This window comes from Dendrobates tinctorius, unplaced genomic scaffold (assembly GCF_039654945.1).
Source record: "Dendrobates tinctorius isolate UK_male_01 unplaced genomic scaffold, ASM3965494v1 ptg000086l, whole genome shotgun sequence".
Taxonomy (NCBI): Eukaryota; Metazoa; Chordata; class Amphibia; order Anura; family Dendrobatidae; genus Dendrobates; species Dendrobates tinctorius.
Window position 1 is genome coordinate 61895586 of NW_027361754.1, and position 17986 is coordinate 61913571.

General features: G+C 43.8%; 1 protein-coding gene across 1 annotated transcript in view; it reads right to left on the minus strand.

The window, feature by feature from the left end:
- Positions 1-17986, minus strand: part of P3H1 (prolyl 3-hydroxylase 1) — a 42026-nt gene that overhangs the window by 17581 nt on the left and 6459 nt on the right. Inside the window, exons 2-5 of the mRNA XM_073585493.1 lie at positions 10190-10342; positions 6631-6820; positions 6280-6411; positions 5291-5430 (exon numbers count right to left, since the gene is read on the minus strand). Coding sequence (XP_073441594.1) covers positions 5291-5430; positions 6280-6411; positions 6631-6820; positions 10190-10342 — 615 coding nt within the window. The remainder of the gene's footprint in view (positions 1-5290; positions 5431-6279; positions 6412-6630; positions 6821-10189; positions 10343-17986) is intronic.

A 17986-nucleotide genomic window follows, 5' to 3' on the forward strand; every position in this document is an offset into this window, starting at 1 on the left:
GTGCGACTGCGCTCTGTCGACGAGCTTTCGCTTCTGGAGGAGGAGGGTCGAACGCCTACAGCCAACTGTTTCCTATACCGTGGGCTAGGCAGCACTGTTCCACAGCCGCTGTCCCCCATGGAGCCTGCATCCACCGCATTAACCCAGTGCGCAGTGATGGACACTTAACGGCCCTGGCCATGCATCTGTTGTGAGGTGCACCTTTCCACTCACTGATTGTTTGAGTGTATGGACAATGCGGTCTTTCACATGCAGGTGGAGGGCAGGGATGGCTTTTCGAGAAAAAAAGTGCCGACTGGGTAGGTCATAGCATGGGACAGCGTAGGCCATGAGCTCTCGGAAAACTTCGCTTTCAACCAAACGGAAGGGCATCATCTCTAATGAGATCAGTTTGGCAATGTAGGCGTTCAAAGCCAGTGTACGCGGATGAGTACTTTCTTGTCCTACTCAGAGTGTCTGCTAGGGTGAGCTGGACTTTAGAGCTGCATATGGGGGAACTAGCGGTGGACCGGACAGACTGAGAGGGGGTTGGTGATGGTATTGGTGGTGATGGCCTAGATTCAGTGTTTCGTTGCAAAACCACTGTGATTCCCTGACTGCTTTGGCCTTGCGACGACACCTCAACATTTATTGCTGGTGGTGTGCTTACTGGTGTCAGTGGTCTTACAGTGGGGGAAGCGATGGAGCGTTGCTGGCTACCTTCAGTCGGAGCAGGTGCACGTGGTACCTGAGGTTTTGTAGTCCGTCCACACTTGCAAGTGCATGGTGGTTAAATGTCTAAGCATGGAACTGGTATTCAAATTTCTGAGATTTTTCCCTTGGCTAAAGGTCCTTCCGCAGTTCTTACAGGTAACCTTTGCATCATCAGTAGGATTTTGGACAAAGAAGTGCCACACTGCACTCTTCCTACTATGGTATAAATTTTCAGGGCTTGCACGCTGTGCTAATTTGACCGTGTGGCCAGCTGTCCTGCACCTCTTTTGGTTTTTGTTCCATGTTTTTGGACAGCTACAGGCCTGCCAGATAACCGCTGCTGCGATGTCGATGCCTGCTGCGGATCCTGCTCCTCATCTGAGCTATTGCCAGCGGCACCCTCTTCCCCCAATGGATGCCAATCCGGGTCAACAACTGGGTCATCCATCACCTCCTCTTCAATTTCATCTGCACCTTCCTCTGTGTCACCGTGTAAGGTGGTATTGTATGCGGGAAGGGGCACCTGAGTTTCATCAGGGTCAGATTCTAGCACAGTAGACTGCGAGGGCAATGTAGTGATGTGGGTCAATGTACCAGCAGAATCACCTAGCAGTGGCTGTGCATCAGTGCACTCCATGTCAGATTCATCTTGGAATGGGAAATTCAGGATTCAACTGGATAACCCAGGCATGGTATGTGAAAAGAGCTCCATGGAGTAATCTGAAGTGTGGGCTGCCGCATCCTTCACTTTTGGTGGGGGTGAAGGACACAAGGAAAGGTGTTTTTCCTGACCAGAACCCTGCACTGACGACTCAGTGGTTGCAGGTTTTGAAAGTTAAGAAGAGGAGGCAATAGAGCTGGTGGCTGTTTCGGCAATGTAAGCCAAAACCTGTTCCTGATGCTCCGACTTTAAAAGCTGTTTTCCTACTCCCAGAAAAGGGAACCTTACAGGCCTTCTTGTGGCAGATGATGACGCAGGCTCAACACCTCCTGCCTTAGCTGCTATTGTGCTTTTGGCATAACCAGCAGATGCACCACCACCACCATCAGTACCAGCTGCCCCCCCCACCCACGTTCGCGGCCTCTTCCACCATACTTCCTCATGTTTGTGAAAATGCAACAAAAATACCAGCAGGTATATGGTACTGTATGAGGAGCGTACAGCTGTATAAGGTATAGGTAAAAATTTCTATCTCCGTATATACAGTGGGGCAAAAAAGTATTTAGTCAGTCAGCAATAGTGCAAGTTCCACCACTTAAAAAGATGAGAGGCGTCTGTAATTTACATCATAGGTAGACCTCAACTATGGGAGACAAACTGAGAAAAAAAAATCCAGAAAATCACATTGTCTGTTTTTTTTTCATTTTATTTGCATATTATGGTGGAAAATAAGTATTTGGTTAGAAACAAAATTTCATCTCAATACTTTGTGATATATCCTTTGTTGGCAATGACAGAGGTCAAACGTTTTCTGTAAGTCTTCACAAGGTTGCCACACACTGTTGTTGGTATGTTGGCCCATTCCTCCATGCAGATCTCCTCTAGAGCAGTGATGTTTTTGGCTTTTCGCTTGGCAACACAGACTTTCAACTCCCTCCAAAGGTTTTCTATAGGGTTGAGATCTGGAGACTGGCTAGGCCACTCCAGGACCTTGAAATGCTTCTTACGAAGCCACTCCTTCGTTGCCCTGGCGGTGTGCTTTGGATCATTGTCATGTTGAAAGACCCAGCCACGTTTCATCTTCAATGCCCTTGCTGATGGAAGGAGGTTTGCACTCAAAATCTCACGATACATGGCCCCATTCATTCTTTCATGTACCCGGATCAGTCGTCCTGGCCCCTTTGCAGAGAAACAGTCCCAAAGCATGATGTTTCCACCACCATGCTTTACAGTAGGTATGGTGTTTGATGGATGCAACTCAGTATTCTTTTTCCTCCAAACACGACAAGTTGTGTTTCTACCAAACAGTTCCAGTTTGGTTTCATCAGACCATAGAACATTCTCCCAAAACTCCTCTGGATCATCCAAATGCTCTCTAGCAAACTTCAGATGGGCCCGGACATGTACAGGCTTAAGCAGTGGGACACGTCTGGCACTGCAGGATCTGAGTCCATGGTGGCGTAGTGTGTTACTTATGGTAGGCCTTGTTACATTGGTCCCAGCTCTCTGCAGTTCATTCACTAGGTCCCCCCGCGTGGTTCTGGGATTTTTGCTCACCGTTCTTGTGATCATTCTGACCCCACGGGGTGGGATTTTGCGTGGAGCACCAGATCGAGGGAGATTATCAGTGGTCTTGTATGTCTTCCATTTTCTAATTATTGCTCCCACAGTTGATTTCTTCACTCCAAGCTGGTTGGCTATTGCAGATTCAGTCTTCCCAGCCTGGTGCAGGGCTACAATTTTGTTTCTGGTGTCCTTTGACAGCTCTTTGGTCTTCACCATAGTGGAGTTTGGAGTCAGACTGTTTGAGGGTGTGCACAGGTGTCTTTTTATACTGATAACAAGTTTAAACAGGTGCCATGACTACAGGTAATGAGTGGAGGAAAGAGGAGACTCTTAAAGAAGTAGTTACGGGTCTGTGAGAGCCAGAAATCTTGATTGCTTGTTTCTGACCAAATACTTATTTTCCACCATAATATGCAAATAAAATGAAAAAAAAACAGACAATGTGATTTTCTGGATTTTTTTTTCTCAGTTTGTCTCCCATAGTTGAGGTCTACCTATGATGTAAATTACAGACGCCTCTCATCTTTTTAAGTGGTGGAACTTGCACTATTGCTGACTGACTAAATACTTTTTTGCCCCACTGTATTTCCTTAGTCACAGATGCTCTCCCAGTATGTATGTGACCGTAATCCAACCAGCAGATATACAGTACTGTATGAGAAGTGGACAGATCTATACGGTGTATGTATGGAAAAATGAAAGTCTCCGTCTATTTTTTTTTACGGAGTCACACACGCTGTCTCTGTATAGATTTGACCGTAATTAAACAGCAGATATACAATACTGTTTGACAAGCGGACAACTCTATACGGTGTATGGAAAAATTGAAGTGTAAGTATATGTATTTACGGAGTCTCACACACACGCTGTCTGTAGATTTGAGGGTAATACAAACAGCAGATATACGATACTGTTTGCGAAGCGGACAGCTCTATACGGTGTATGTATGGAAAATTTAAAATCTCTGTCTATTTTTTAACGGAGTCACACACAGATAGCATGTATTTGTCCGTGATACCACCTGGTACACAGTAGGGTGTGAGGCGCGTACACCTCTATATGGTGTGTGAAAAAATGAACGCTCTGTAACTGTGCAGAAAATTAGAATAAAAGTTTTTTTGCTTTTAAAAAAGCAGTCTGCACAGCAGTGTGCACACAGCAATGCAGCTATCAGGTAGCCTTATAAGGCAGCCTAATAACCACCAGCGCTGCTGCACACACAAAAATCCTCCCCTGTCACTGCACATTAACAGTACAGTTGAAATCACTATCAGAAGAAGCACAGTTTTTTTTTCTTTGTTGCCTAACGCTCTCCCTTATTGAGAATCAGCAGCAGCAACCTCTCCCTATGCTCAGATCGGCAGAAGTAACATGGCGGTCGGCGGTCAGGGCTTTTATAGCCACTGTGACGCCACACAAAGCAAGCCAATCACATGAATGCCCTTCTCTAAGATGTTGGTGGCCGCTGCCGATGTCATCGCGTTGCCCACAGTGCGCGTCCTTGATTATTGGCTGAGAAAAGGCGCTGGGAGCATCATGGGAAACGCGACTTTGGCACGCGGGTTGGCAATCTCATGGCCGGCCTCACGCTATGGTCGGGTTTCGATCGGCGAAACCCGACTTTAGCGAAAGTCGGCGACTTATCAATTTTACCGACCCGTTTCGCTCAACTCTACTGATGAGCTGTGCTGGGAAAGGTCATCAATATAGGATTTTTCATGAATGACGATATATATCTGCCATTACTACCTATTACTGTCGGGCATTCCACAGCCTGACTGCTCCAACTGTAAAGAATCCTTTCCTATTTAGCAGCCAGAATCATCTTTCCTCCACAGTATGAATGAGTTCTGGTTCTTTTGAAGTAATAAATCATGTGCCAATCCTTTGTATTGCTTTTTTCTTAGCTAAACAAGCCCAACTTCTCCAACCTCTCATCATAGAAGAGGCCTTCCATCCCATGCAATAACCTAGTTGCCCAAAACTGGATCCCATATTCTAGATGTGGCCTCACCAGTGATTTATAGAAGGGTAGTAACACGCTGGGATCACAGCATTTTATCTTTTTGTAGACTCTAAAATGTAGTTTGCTTTTTACGGCTGCTGCCTGACATTGAGTACTGCCGCTCAGCTTACTGGTAACCAGAATACCCAAGTCCTCCTACTCTGTAACCCCCAGAATATTTCCACTGATTCACAACGAGAGCCGCGGATGCTGGTAGGCAAGAGGCGATACATGAGGGTTCTAACAAAGGACCCCCATAAGGTATATATGAATGGATTTTGTAAACTGGAGGACCCCTTTAGTGGTAAAGCAGATAAAACCTAATTATTTTGTTTATAAAAGATGTCAGCGTCTTCCACACTCACCTCCCTGGGCTGAATCAAAGCAGCAGCATCCTCCCCCAGGACTGCAGAATAGTAGGCTAAATTCTGGGTCATGACTTCATCATTAGGGTGGAATAGTAGGTAGGTTTTGGCACATTCAATCGCTTTTGTATAGTTCTCAACTGGAAAATAGAAGTCATGGTAAAGTGTTAACAATTTGCTATACGTAGTAAAAATTGCACAATTCTAGGACTGTTTAAGCTAAGCGCGGCAGTCCCTGATGTTTTTGAACATTCGCTAACTTTGATGGGAATCTGTCAACAGGTTTTTGTTATGTAATCCGAGAGCAGTACAATTTGGGGGATAAGACCCTGATTCCGGCGATGTATCACTTATTGGGCTGCTTGTCGGGATTTTGATACAATCACAGTTTTTTCTGCTCCAGATCAGGCAGAGCTCAAATGCTGAGCTCTTTATAACCCCACCAACAACACTGATTGGCAGCTTTCTGTGTGCACTGTAGATTGATAGTTGCCAATCAGTGGTGGGGGGCGGGATTACACAGAACAGCAGGACAAGGTGGCAAGAGACACTAGTCTAGGAAGTGATAATCTCCTGCTGATAAAACACTGATTTTATTGAAACCGCACCACAAAGCCCAGTAAGTGACAAATCGCTGGAATCAGTCTCAAGCTCCTACATCATGCTGCTCTCCGATTACATAGCAATAAACTGCTAATATACTCTTTAAGTGGATCAGTCACCTAATTTCCCAGCATACATTAATCTGTTAGACCTGATAAGGCTGGTGTACTTACTTTGATATAAGAACAACTGATCTTAAAACAAGCATTTTAGGAGTCCAACTAGAGCGCATTTTACTAACAAATAGGGAGAGGTTGACACAGTCATTCTGACACCGTTTTATAAAGAAGAGTACACCAACATCATCAGGTCTAAGTTTGTACAGTGAAGTCTAGCGACAGGTCCGTTTTAAATATTGGAACGATGAGACTTGTATTGTGACTTACTGTTGTAATAGGCAAACTGCAGGTAATTGAAGTGTGAAGCGAGGAAATCTTCTATGGGCTTGTCTTTGCCCGGCTGTGTGGCGAGTTCGGAGACGCATCCCTGCCGACAACTCATCACCTGCACGTAATGGTCTAGGGAAGCACAAGGTGATATTAAGTGTCGTCATTATCATATTTTGCTTTCCTTGTAGCAGCACAGCAAACTGATCGAGATTAGCTGCAGAAACCTACACTGCCAACCCAACTGGGCAATGCCCCAATCCCTGGCGTGTGGGGGTGCGGGCCACCATAAGGAGTTGGCATGATGATGCATGCACTGGGCAACACTCTGCACTTTTCTCCACCGCTCACCTGTAATACTTTGGAATAAATCGGCACTATAATCTAGAAAGTTGTAGCCATCGTAATCGTACGGCCCTTCACAAAGGCTGCGGCATTCGACATCCGCGACTAAATATTCCTCCAAGGCTTTTTCAAAATAGGTAATGGCTGTTCCAGACTCCTCATCCGTGTAATATCTCACCCCTAGGCGAAAGTCTTGCTGCAAAGAAAGCAGAAGATTAAGAAAAGCAACAAGATAATAATGCGTAAGGCGGTCGAACAGGTGAAGAAAAACAAAGCTGCTTACTTGTGGCAACAGCGCCACAGCTGTCCACAGGTTGGATTTGGTACTTCGTTCAGACCACAGGATTAATGCAGGTCTCACATTAAAGTCTAGAATGGGGCTCTGTATCGTAAACCTGGGAAATTATGATGGCTGTGTGCATGACCACGACCTTGGCTAATAAGGGAACTTTTGTGTGGTGCATGCCTGGCCACCTCTGAATTCCTAGTGATGCAAGCCAGGACCCCTTTTTTCACACTGGGGTCTGCATCCATCACCTATTTGGTATCAGCACCATAGCACTTGCTCTTGGATTTGGCGGCAAACCAGTCCACAGATGTCTGTGGTATCGTCACTCTGTGCACGGACTATGCCATAATATTCAATGTATATGGTTCCCACATTATCTCCAGAACAGCGCCCCATCTGGTGCAGCCAGGAACTCCTATAGAAGTGAACTGACTACCTGTATGGCCACCGCTGCATTCCTGGTGAAGGGCGACCAGCAATGTTATCCGCCTCGGCTACACATTTATGACATTAAGACGAGACTGGCCCTTTAAAAGGCTAATCATTGTTTTAACTTTTATTTAATGAGTCAATAGAAAATAAGAAACTTTGTAATATATTATATATTAGAGAATTCTGCTTCTTTCTCCTCCTCCACTGATTATCCGTCCTCAAGTTGCAGTTGGTGCCCATAAAATTCTATGGAGGGAGGAGCTAGAGGAAGACACAGACATCTCGCTGCAAGTTTCTTATTTTCACTTGTGCTAAAGACTTAACCAATTTTTACATTTTAAGAGCAATTCCCTAATTTGGCACCATTAGTATCTGCCTTTCCCTGCTCCGACACGGTCACCAGGGGTCCCAATATAATGGCATCACGGTCCGCACGTGACCTCGAAGCTGCGGGTTGTGCACCCTTGTTGTACAACATTTACACACAAACAATGGCAGCATATTACAAATCAGAGAGGGTCTTGTGATAAATGGGGGGGCGGTGGGTTGACTTCCCCACTTTTATACACCTATTACACGGGAAATCGTACACCTCTCACTATATGGCAATGTCGAAAACAGCACCATACAAAACAGAGCGGACGGGTGATCAATAAGTAATGACGAAGGAACACACCCTCGAAGAAGCGGCAGGAAAGAATACTCAGAGGAAGGCAGAGACCTGCAGAGAAAAAGCCTCAGGGAAAACCGCAAAGATATTCTGATGAAGATTTTTGTATGTGGACTACTTCAAAATCCCCATGAAAAACTGCTTCTTATTTAATGGAAAAACAGGTTCTTTAGCACACATAGTGCTGATATTAGTCCATATGGACAAGGGGCAACATGACAATATTTGGGGCATTTCTGCTTGAAAAAAAACATAAGTAAAAAAACTGCCAAAGACGTCCCAGCCTGTCGTGTCAGCAGAGGCAGCTGAATCCCTTGAAGAAGCGGTCTGTGTTCAATTACCTGCCTGTTAGTGCTTAGATACATTTTTTGTAAAGTCCCGGATATCCCCTTTACCACCTTAGACGTATAGTTACATCTAAGGTGACCTCCTCCTGTTTGCTGCTGGCTCCAACGATGAGCCCACAACTCTGCCTAACAGCCGCACGTGGAATCATGATCCATCTGCGGCTGTTAACATGTCAAATTCCACTGTCAATTTCTGACAGCAGCATTTAACATGACTACAAGGGAAGCACGTCACTAATCCCACCCATCAGTGCCCGTGTCACATGACCACAGGTCGCCGATGGATTGGCATGACAACCTGGGTCTGCAGCAGACCCCTGTGGCTGTTATTGCCGGATTGCTGTTATAAGCGCTGATCAGCGCCCAACCCGAGATCATGAAAAATAGAGACGCTACGGGTCTCGGAATATGGCGTTTTTTTTTTGTTTTTTTTTAAGGAACTTTGGATTTTTTCTTCACCACTTAAATAAAAAAAAAAACCTAGACATGTTTTGTATCTACAACTCGTAATGACCTGGAAAATCATAATGACAGGTCAGTTTTAGCATTTAGTGAACATGATTATTAAAAAAAAAAACAAAAAAAAAACAAACAACATAATTGTGGAATTGCACTTTTTTTGTGCAATTTCACCGCAATTTGAACTTTTGTCCCATTTTCCAGTACACTATATGGCAAAACCAATTGTGTCATTCAAAAGTACAACTCGTCGAGCAAAACACAAGCCCTGACATGGCCATATTGATGGAAAAATAAAAAAAATTATGGCTCTGGGAAGAAGGGGAGTGAAAAACGGAACCTCACAAACTGAAAAACCCAAGGTGGTGAATGAGTTAAGGTTGCCGATTTTTTGTGGGTACATTGCAATTAACAACATAGGAAACTATATTCGCTCTTGTAAATTTTACTAACTGCTGATATATAAGAACGGGTGTCAAATAAGACACATGGATGACAATAGGGATGAAAAATTATCCGTTTTTTTTTTTTCCTGGGTGATAATTGGAATTATTTTTCCTACATCCGTCTGAACCCGGGCTAAATCCTTTTATCAATCTTCCCTAAGTTTTCTATTATATTGTCATTGTTCTCACTAACATGACTTCCCTTGTATTGAGCTAGGCAGTACACGTCTAGTCGGCATGTGGCCGCATGTACACAGATCACATATTTGCAGTCATGTGACTGCCCGCCCGTGCCGTAGCATCCCGCCAGTGTACGCAGTTAGGATTCAGAAATCTGCAGTCACAAAGAACGACTACGGACTTTGAGGCTGTGTGCACACACTGCGGATTTTGCTGCGGTTCCGCAGCGGTTTTTGCTGCGGTGTACAGTACCATGATTCCCTATGGGAATCAAAAACCGCAGGGCAGACGGTGCGGAATTTTCAGCGCGGATCATCTGCGGTTTTCAATCCGCAGAAAGAATTGACATGTCAATTCTTTCTGCGGATTCTCCTGCAGTTTGCCATCTCCTCTATTGAGGAGATGAAAAACCGCAGGGCAAAACCGCAGAGCAATCCGCAGGTAAAACCGCAGGTCTTTTGACCTGCGGTTACACCTGCGGATTTTACAAAATCCGCGCGGATGAATCCGCAGCGTGTGCACACAGCCTAAGCAAAACACCGGACACCCCTTTAATACCAAATTGGAGGGCCATCTATACCAGTCAGTGGCATTTCTGTAGAATGAGTCTTCAGACATCGGACATATTACGCTGTTCTAGGCGGCAGGGGTACAAAGCGACAGAGCAAACAGGGAGCTCAGTGAGGTGTGAATATTGGTAATCCCACCTCCACGTTCCAGATGTGCAGCCCCCTACACTCACCATGTGGGGCTTGGCTTCCAGATCTCTGAAGTCAGAATCAGACACCCCAGCCATCATCTTGTAGTACTCCAAATTCTGCCTCATCTCCATGTGGTCGGGGTTCCCCATGAAAAAAGTGTGCGCAGCGGCTACGGCTTTGTCCAATTTGTGGATCTGAGAATACAAAAATATAAATAACCGCGCTCCAAACAGGGAAGAAGGGAAGATCACAAAAACAGTGCAGAGTATGCGCTAGGAGGGGAATCCGGAAGGACACTCTTTCATTGTGAATCCTGGCCTTGCTTCAAAGGGTATCAGACATTCATAAATTAATAACATTTGGTTTTACCTTGTTGACACAACACACTTTTATAGTCTGATGTATTCCACACAACACCACATTATAAATTCATACCCCAGTAAAAGCAAAAGCATCATAATCATTACTATAACTATGCCTCTAGATAAGTTCCCTGAGGGGTGTAGTCTCCAAAACGGGGTCACTTGTGGGGGATTTCCACTGTTTAGGCACATCAGGGGCTCTCCAAACGGGACATGATGCCCGCAGACCATTCCATCACAGTCTATGTTCTAGACAGTCACTCCTCCCTTCCAAGCTCTGCTGTGAGCCCAAACAGTAGTTTTCCACCATATATGGGGTACCAACGTACTCAAGGGAAATTGCACAACAATTTTTGGGGTCCATTTTCTCCTGTTACCCTTGTTAAAATAGAACAAAATTGGGGTTAATAAAATTTTTATGGAAAAAAAATTGATTTTCTTATTTTCACGGCTCAACGTTATAAACTTATGTGAAGCACCTCAGGGGTCAAGGTGCTCCGGACACATCTAGATACCTTCCTTGAGGGGTCTACTTTCCAAAATGGGGTAACTTGTGGGGGATTTCCACTGTTTAGGCACATCAGGGGCTCTCCAAACGTGACATGGTGTCCGCTAACTTCCAGCCAATTTTGTGTTCAAACAGTGTTCCCTCCCTTCTGAGCCCTGCTATGCGCCTAAACAGTGGTTTTCCCCCAACATATGGGGTATCAGCGTGCTCAGGAGAAATTGCTCAACCAATTTTGGGGTCTGTTTTCTCCTTTTACCCTTGTGAAAATAAAAAAAATTTGAAGTAAAATTTGTGTGAAAAAAGTTAAATGTTCATGTTTTCCTTCCACATTGCTTCGTTTCCTGTGAAGCACCTGAAGGGTTAATAAACTTCTTAAATGTGGTTTTGAGCATCTTGAGTGCTCAATGAGAAATTGCTGCTATCTTTTAACCCTTCTAAATTCCTAACATAAAACCATATGTTTCAAAAATTGTACTGATGTAAAGTATACATGTGGAAAATGTTATGCATTAACTATTTTGTGTGACCAAACTCTGGATTAAAGGTATAAAAAATTAACAAAGTTTGGAAATTGCAAAACTGTCAGTACACCTGACCAGCGGTGAACTGACAGCGTGGGAAAATGTTCAGAAAGTTTTGCACGCTAATCAGTTCATCTCCGGTCAGGCGGGGAGGCTGTGCAGACAGCTTTTCCTTCATTCCTCCATGGTTTACAGTCGGGCCGGTCGCATTAGCGACTGCTCCCGGTTGTAAACTATTTAACCCCTTCAGATGGATTGCAGCGTGGGACATGACTGTATGGCAGACAGGTATGGGATATTGTTGCTCTTTTATGGATTTTTTACAGGACAACGATGGCTTCGAATGGATTGGGAGTTAAGTAAAGATGAAGAAAATGTGTATCTCTCTATGAAATATATACACACACGCCTATTCCATGTGTATACATGTATCTTTTGTATTCCAACCTGTCAGTGTGATTTTACTGTATAGCCGCATATGAATTGCCGGCTTTTCAAAGGACACCGGTGCGTAAAAATTGGACGGCACTCATAGAATCATAGAGTTGGAAGGGACCTCCTGGGCCATCTGGTCCAACCCCCTGCTCAAAGCAGGATTCGCTAAATCATCCCAGTTAGATGTCTGTCCAGCCTCTGTTTGAAGACTTCCATTGAAGGAGAACTCACCACTTCTCGTGGCAGCCTGTTCCACTCATTGATCACTCTAACTGTCAAAAAGTTTTTTCTAATATCTAATCTGTGTCTCCTCCCATTCAGCTTCATCCCATTGCTTCTAGTCTTTCCTTGTGCAAATGAGAATAAAGTTGATCCTTCTACAATGTGACAGCCCTTTAGATATTTGTAGACAGCTATTAAGTCTCCTCTCAGTCTTCTCTTTTGCAAACTAAACATTCCCAAATCCTGCAACCTTTCCTCATAAGACAGGGTTTGCAGACCGGTCACCATTCTGGTCGCTCTTTTCTGAACTTGCTCCAGTTTGTTGATGTCTTTTTTAAAATGTGGTGCCCAAAATTGGACACAATATTCCAGATGAGGTCTGACCAAAGAGGAGTAGAGGGAAATAATTACTTCACGTGATCTAGACTGTATGCTTCTGTTAATACATCCTAGAATTGCATTTGCCTTTTTTGCTGCTGCATCACACTGTTGACTCATATTCAGTCTGTGATCTATTAGTATACCCAAGTCTTTTTCACATGTGCTGTCACTTAGCCCTATTCCTCCCATTCTATATATGCTTTTTTCATTTTTATTGCCCAGATGTAGTACTTTGCATTTCTCCCTGTTAAAAACCATTCTGTTAGTTGCTGCCCACTTCTCCAGTTTATTTAAATCTTTTTGAATCCTCTCTCTCTCTTCTCTAGTATTAGCTATCCCTCCTAGCTTTGTGTCATCAGCAAATTTAATCAGTTTACCCTCAATTCCTTCATCTAAATCGTTGATAAAGATGTTGAACAATACAGGGCCCAGGACAGAGCCCTGTGGTACCCCACTTGAGACATTCTTCCAACTGGATGTGCAGCCATTTACGACCACTCTTTGGGTCCGATCACTAAGCCAGTTATGAATCCACCTAACAGTTGCCTTGTCCATTCCATACTTAGTCATTTTTTCAATAAAGATTGTATGAGAGACTTTGTCAAATGCTTTGCTGAAGTCAAGATATACTATATCTACAGCATTTCCTTGATCCACCCAATCAGTAATACCATCATAGAACGAAATTAAATTAGTCTGACATGACTTATTAGTTACAAACCCATGCTGACTCTGTTTAATCACTTCATTCTTATCCAGGTATTGACATACATGTTGTTTAATAATTTGTTCAAAGATCTTTCCTGGTATAGAAGTCAGACTCACCGGCCTATAGTTGCCTGGGTCCACCTTCTTCCCCTTTTTGAAGATAGGAACAACATTTGCTCTTCTCCAGTCTTCTGGCACTTCTCCTGTTCTCCAAGAATTTTCAAAGATTATGGAGAGGGGTTCAAAAATTTCTTCTGCTATCTCCTTCAGTACTCTGGGGTGTAATTCATCTGGACCTGGAGACTTGAATACATTTAGGTTAGCTAAGTGTTTCCTCACTATCTTTCTGTTTATAGATATCCTGGATTCTTCTATTCCCTTAATAGGACAGTGAATAACAGTTGATGTTACATTTCCTTTCTGAGAGAAAACAGATGCAAAATAGGAATTTAAAAGTTCAGCCTTCTCAACATCCTGTCTTACCATTTCATCATTTTCATCCTGTAAAAATCCTATAGCATCTTTGACTTTTCTTTTACTTTTGACATATCCCCAAAATCCTTTATTATTGCTTTTGACATCTCTTGCAAGCCTCAATTCATTTTCAGCTTTAGCTAATCTGATTTGTGCCTTGCAGGTTCTGCAGACAGCATTATATTCTTCTTTAGATATGCCTCCTTCTTTCCATTTTATAAACATTTTTTGCTTCCTTTTTAGCATGTGCTTAAGTTCTGTGTTCATCCATCCTGGTTTCCTTAAATGCTTCCTATTCTTCCCTCTTTTCGGAATTGTTAACAACTGTGCTTTGAGAATTTCATTTTTCAAGATTTCCCATCCTTCCTGGACATTTTTGTCTTTAAGGATATCCAGCCATTGGATCCCTCCAATTCTCTTTCTGAATCCCTTAAAATCTGCCTTTCTGAAATCTAACCTTGACGTCTGAGTCTTCACAGGTCTTCCGCCTCTAGTTATCCAAAATTCTAAAATAGCATGGTCGCTACCTCCTAGGGTCCCAGCCACTTTTACCTCCTCAACCATTTCCTCCCTGTTTATAAGGATTAGATCCAAGGTAGCAGTTCCCCTTGTTTTCTCCTTTACCTTTTGGAAGATAAAGTTGTCAGCAAGAGAGGATAAGAATTTCCTTGACCTGTTAGTTTTGCCTGAGAGAGATTCCCAACAAATGTCTGGATAGTTGAAATCTCCCATGACAACTATGTCATATTTTTTGGAGAACTTGGCCATTTGATGCATAAAGAGTTCATCCATATCTTCAGCTTGCACAGGCGGCCTGTAGTAAATGCCTACAATGGTGTCCTTTCCATTGTTCTGTCCTTGTATTCTTACCCAGACAGTTTCCACAGAACTCCCAGTCTCTGAAGCTTCAATCTCTGTGCAGATATACGCATTTCTAACATACAATGCGACACCCCCTCCTCGTTTATCAAGTCTGTTTCTTGCAAATAAGTTGTATCCTTCTAGTCTTGTATTCCAATCATGTGTATTGTCCCACCAAGTTTCAGTGATTCCAATGACATCATATTTCTTTTCCTGTGTTAGTAGTTCCAATTCTCCTTGTTTGTTGCCCATGCTTTGTGCATTAGTATAGAAACATTTTAGTTTGTGATTGGTTTCCCTTTCTCCAATATTTTTTTTAATTAGATTCTTTCGTCTTTGTTCTTCCTTTCCACTTCTAATAGCAGAGTTCTCAGTAGCATTTGTCAGGTGTATGGCTTTTTCTGGTCTTTTGCTTCCCTTCCCATGTTGTTCTAGTTTAAAGCTCTCCTTACAAGTGTAGCAAGGCGACTTCCAAATACCTGCTTTCCAGTCTTCGTAAGGTGCACCCCATCTCTAGCAAGTAGTCCATCGTATAAGTAGTTCACTCCGTGATCCAGAAATCCAAATCGTTGCTGACGGCACCATCGACGTAGCCAGTTGTTCACCTGCAGAATCTTATTCCACCTCCTTGTTCCATGGAACCTGTCAGTGTGATTTTACTGTATAGCCGCATATGAATTGCCGGCTTTTCAAAGGACACCGGTGCGTAAAAATTGGACGGCACTCGCATGGTGCAAGTGTTGTCCGATTTTTTACTCGCACCCATTGACTTGTATTGGCGAGTTTCATCCGAGAATTGCAGCATGGCAAATTTTTTCTCAGTCCAATTTCGGCTGAGGAAAAAAAAAAAAAAAAAAAATAGCAAATGAGATGTCACCTATTGAATAACATTGGTCCGAGTGCAATCCGATTTTTTATCGGACTGCACTTGTCCATATTTCTCGCCAGTGAGTATGAGCCCTTACTGTTCGGGTTTGGTAACGCAACCTCAGTGAGCGGCAGTAACCTTGATGACGTCACCGTTGCTCACTGAAGCTGCGCTCGCAGCAGTTCAGTCACCAGTGGTTCTCAGCTGGGACGGTCGCATCTTGGCACCGTCCAGGTTGAAAACTATTACTCCCCAGACATGGATTACGGAGTGTGACAGAAGGACGGAGAGGTGAGGGATATTGTTGTTTTTTATTTTTGTTTTATTACAGGAGACGTTGGCTTCGATGGAATTAGGAGAGTATAGCTGTGTTTGTTATTTCTAAAAAACTGAAAACTATATTTTGTTTTTATTTAGAATAAAGGACTTTATTCTGTGTTTATTTATCATGTAACTATAGGATTAGTAATGGATAGGTGTCTTATAGAGGCCTCTCCTTTACTAAGCCGTGGGCTTGATGTCACCTTTGTATTGTCAGGTGACCTCAACCCCGCTACAGGGCAAGTGGGAAGAACCGGGCAAAGCGCCAGAATTGGCGCATCTAATAGATGTGCCTTTCTAGGCAGCTGTAGGCTGCTATTTTTAGGCTGGGGCAATATCCATGGCCCCTTACCAGCCTGACAATACCAGCTGTCAGCTTTAGCAAGGAGGTTGTGGGGGGGACCCCACGCCATTTTAAATTATTTATTTAAATAATTTTTTTAAAAAAACAGCGTGGGGACCCCTCTATTCTTGATAACCAGCCTTGCTGAAGCTGAGGGTTGAACCCCAGCTGTGAGTTTTGTCTGGCTGGTTATCAAAAATACAGGGGAACCCACGCAGGTTTTTTTTTTAATTTTAGATACAGCGCAGGAGCGGCAGATGAATACTCCCATCCGACGCTCTTGCAGTTATTAGCTGCAGCAGGCGTTAGGCTGGGGTCACACTAACCTGCGCAAAATACTGTCCATAGATTACAGGCGTAATATGGATGAATGACCCCTAAATAGTGCTCCGTAGGTCATCCGTAAGCAAGGTGCGGTCACGCATTTTGCGCATGTCTGCATCCGTATGTAATCCATATGGCATCCGTATGCAATCTGTATGGCGAGATTTTCTTGCAGCCTTGCAAAATGGACATTTAATGGTTTTGAGGCCTGCTAACAATTTAAATAATGAGCCTGCACCCTATTTATCCACTCAGAAACAGGTGGCTGCCTCCATTCTGTCCATTTGTGAGCTTACTTTCACGAGGTGTGTTTGTGTTCTTTGTGCAACATGGCAGAGGGTCTGAGATTCAATACAACTGAGCAGGTTCTCTTTAACTGGCTTTTGTCACGGCGCTTTGGCCAACCATACCCAGTGATAGTGGATCCGCGGAGGAGGAGACGCATGTGGGTACATCCACTTTTGAGGCAACGAATCACAAGAGGTCATTTTCACCGCCTCTATTCTTCTCTGCGGGAGCATCCGGAGAAATTTTACCAGTACTGTCGCATGAGCATTTCCACATTTGATCGAGTCTTGGGATAACCTTTCAGGACACAAGGATGCACAAAGCTATATCTGCAGAGGAGCGACTTCTACTCACAATACGGTATCTACTACACAACCACATTCTCTATGTTCAAAATGTGTGGGCTAAAGTATGTTTTTTTGCCTTCTTGGACTAAGTTTAATGCCCTCATCTTACTCCAAATATGTTTCAACTTACAGACCAGAATGTTAGCTCTAATATGTCCTGCATATCACTTAGTCATTGTGCAACCAAATATGTGTGTGTTATTCTATCTCAATTCCTACCAAGTTTGGTCATCATGTAACTGATGTTTTTGGACTTTATGCATTCTAAATTTATCAATTTCTGTTGTTCTACAGCTTCCTGTCCACTGGCCTGTCTTATGCCGCCCTCCACCATGAGTTTCTCATTGGAAGATCAACCATTTCAGGCATAGTGAGGTCTACATGTACAGAAATCTGGACCGAGCCCAGGATGGAAGACTGGTTGAGGATATCAAGGGAATTTGAGGAGGACTGCCAGTTTCCAAATTGTATTGGGGCCCTGGATGGCAAACATATCCGGGTGCGTAAGCCGCCGAACTCTGGCTCCCAATTCTTCAACTATAAACAATATTTTCTGTTGTATTGTTGGCTCTGGTAGACCCTCAATACAAGTTTATAATTGGTGATATTGGGGCCTATGGAAGGACGGGAGACTCTAGAGTCTTCAATACTTCCATAATGGCTCGGCGGCTACGCACCAACCAGTTGGATCTACCACCACCACACCAGCTACCAGGCTCCCCTGAAGAATCGGTCCCTTATGTCCTTGTGGCAGATGAGGCGTTTCAGTTATCGCGCAATGTCATGAGGCCATATCCCCGGCGCAACCTTGACCACAGGCACAGAATTTTTAACTTGCGCCTATCACGTGCTCGGCGACTGGTGGAGTGTTCCTT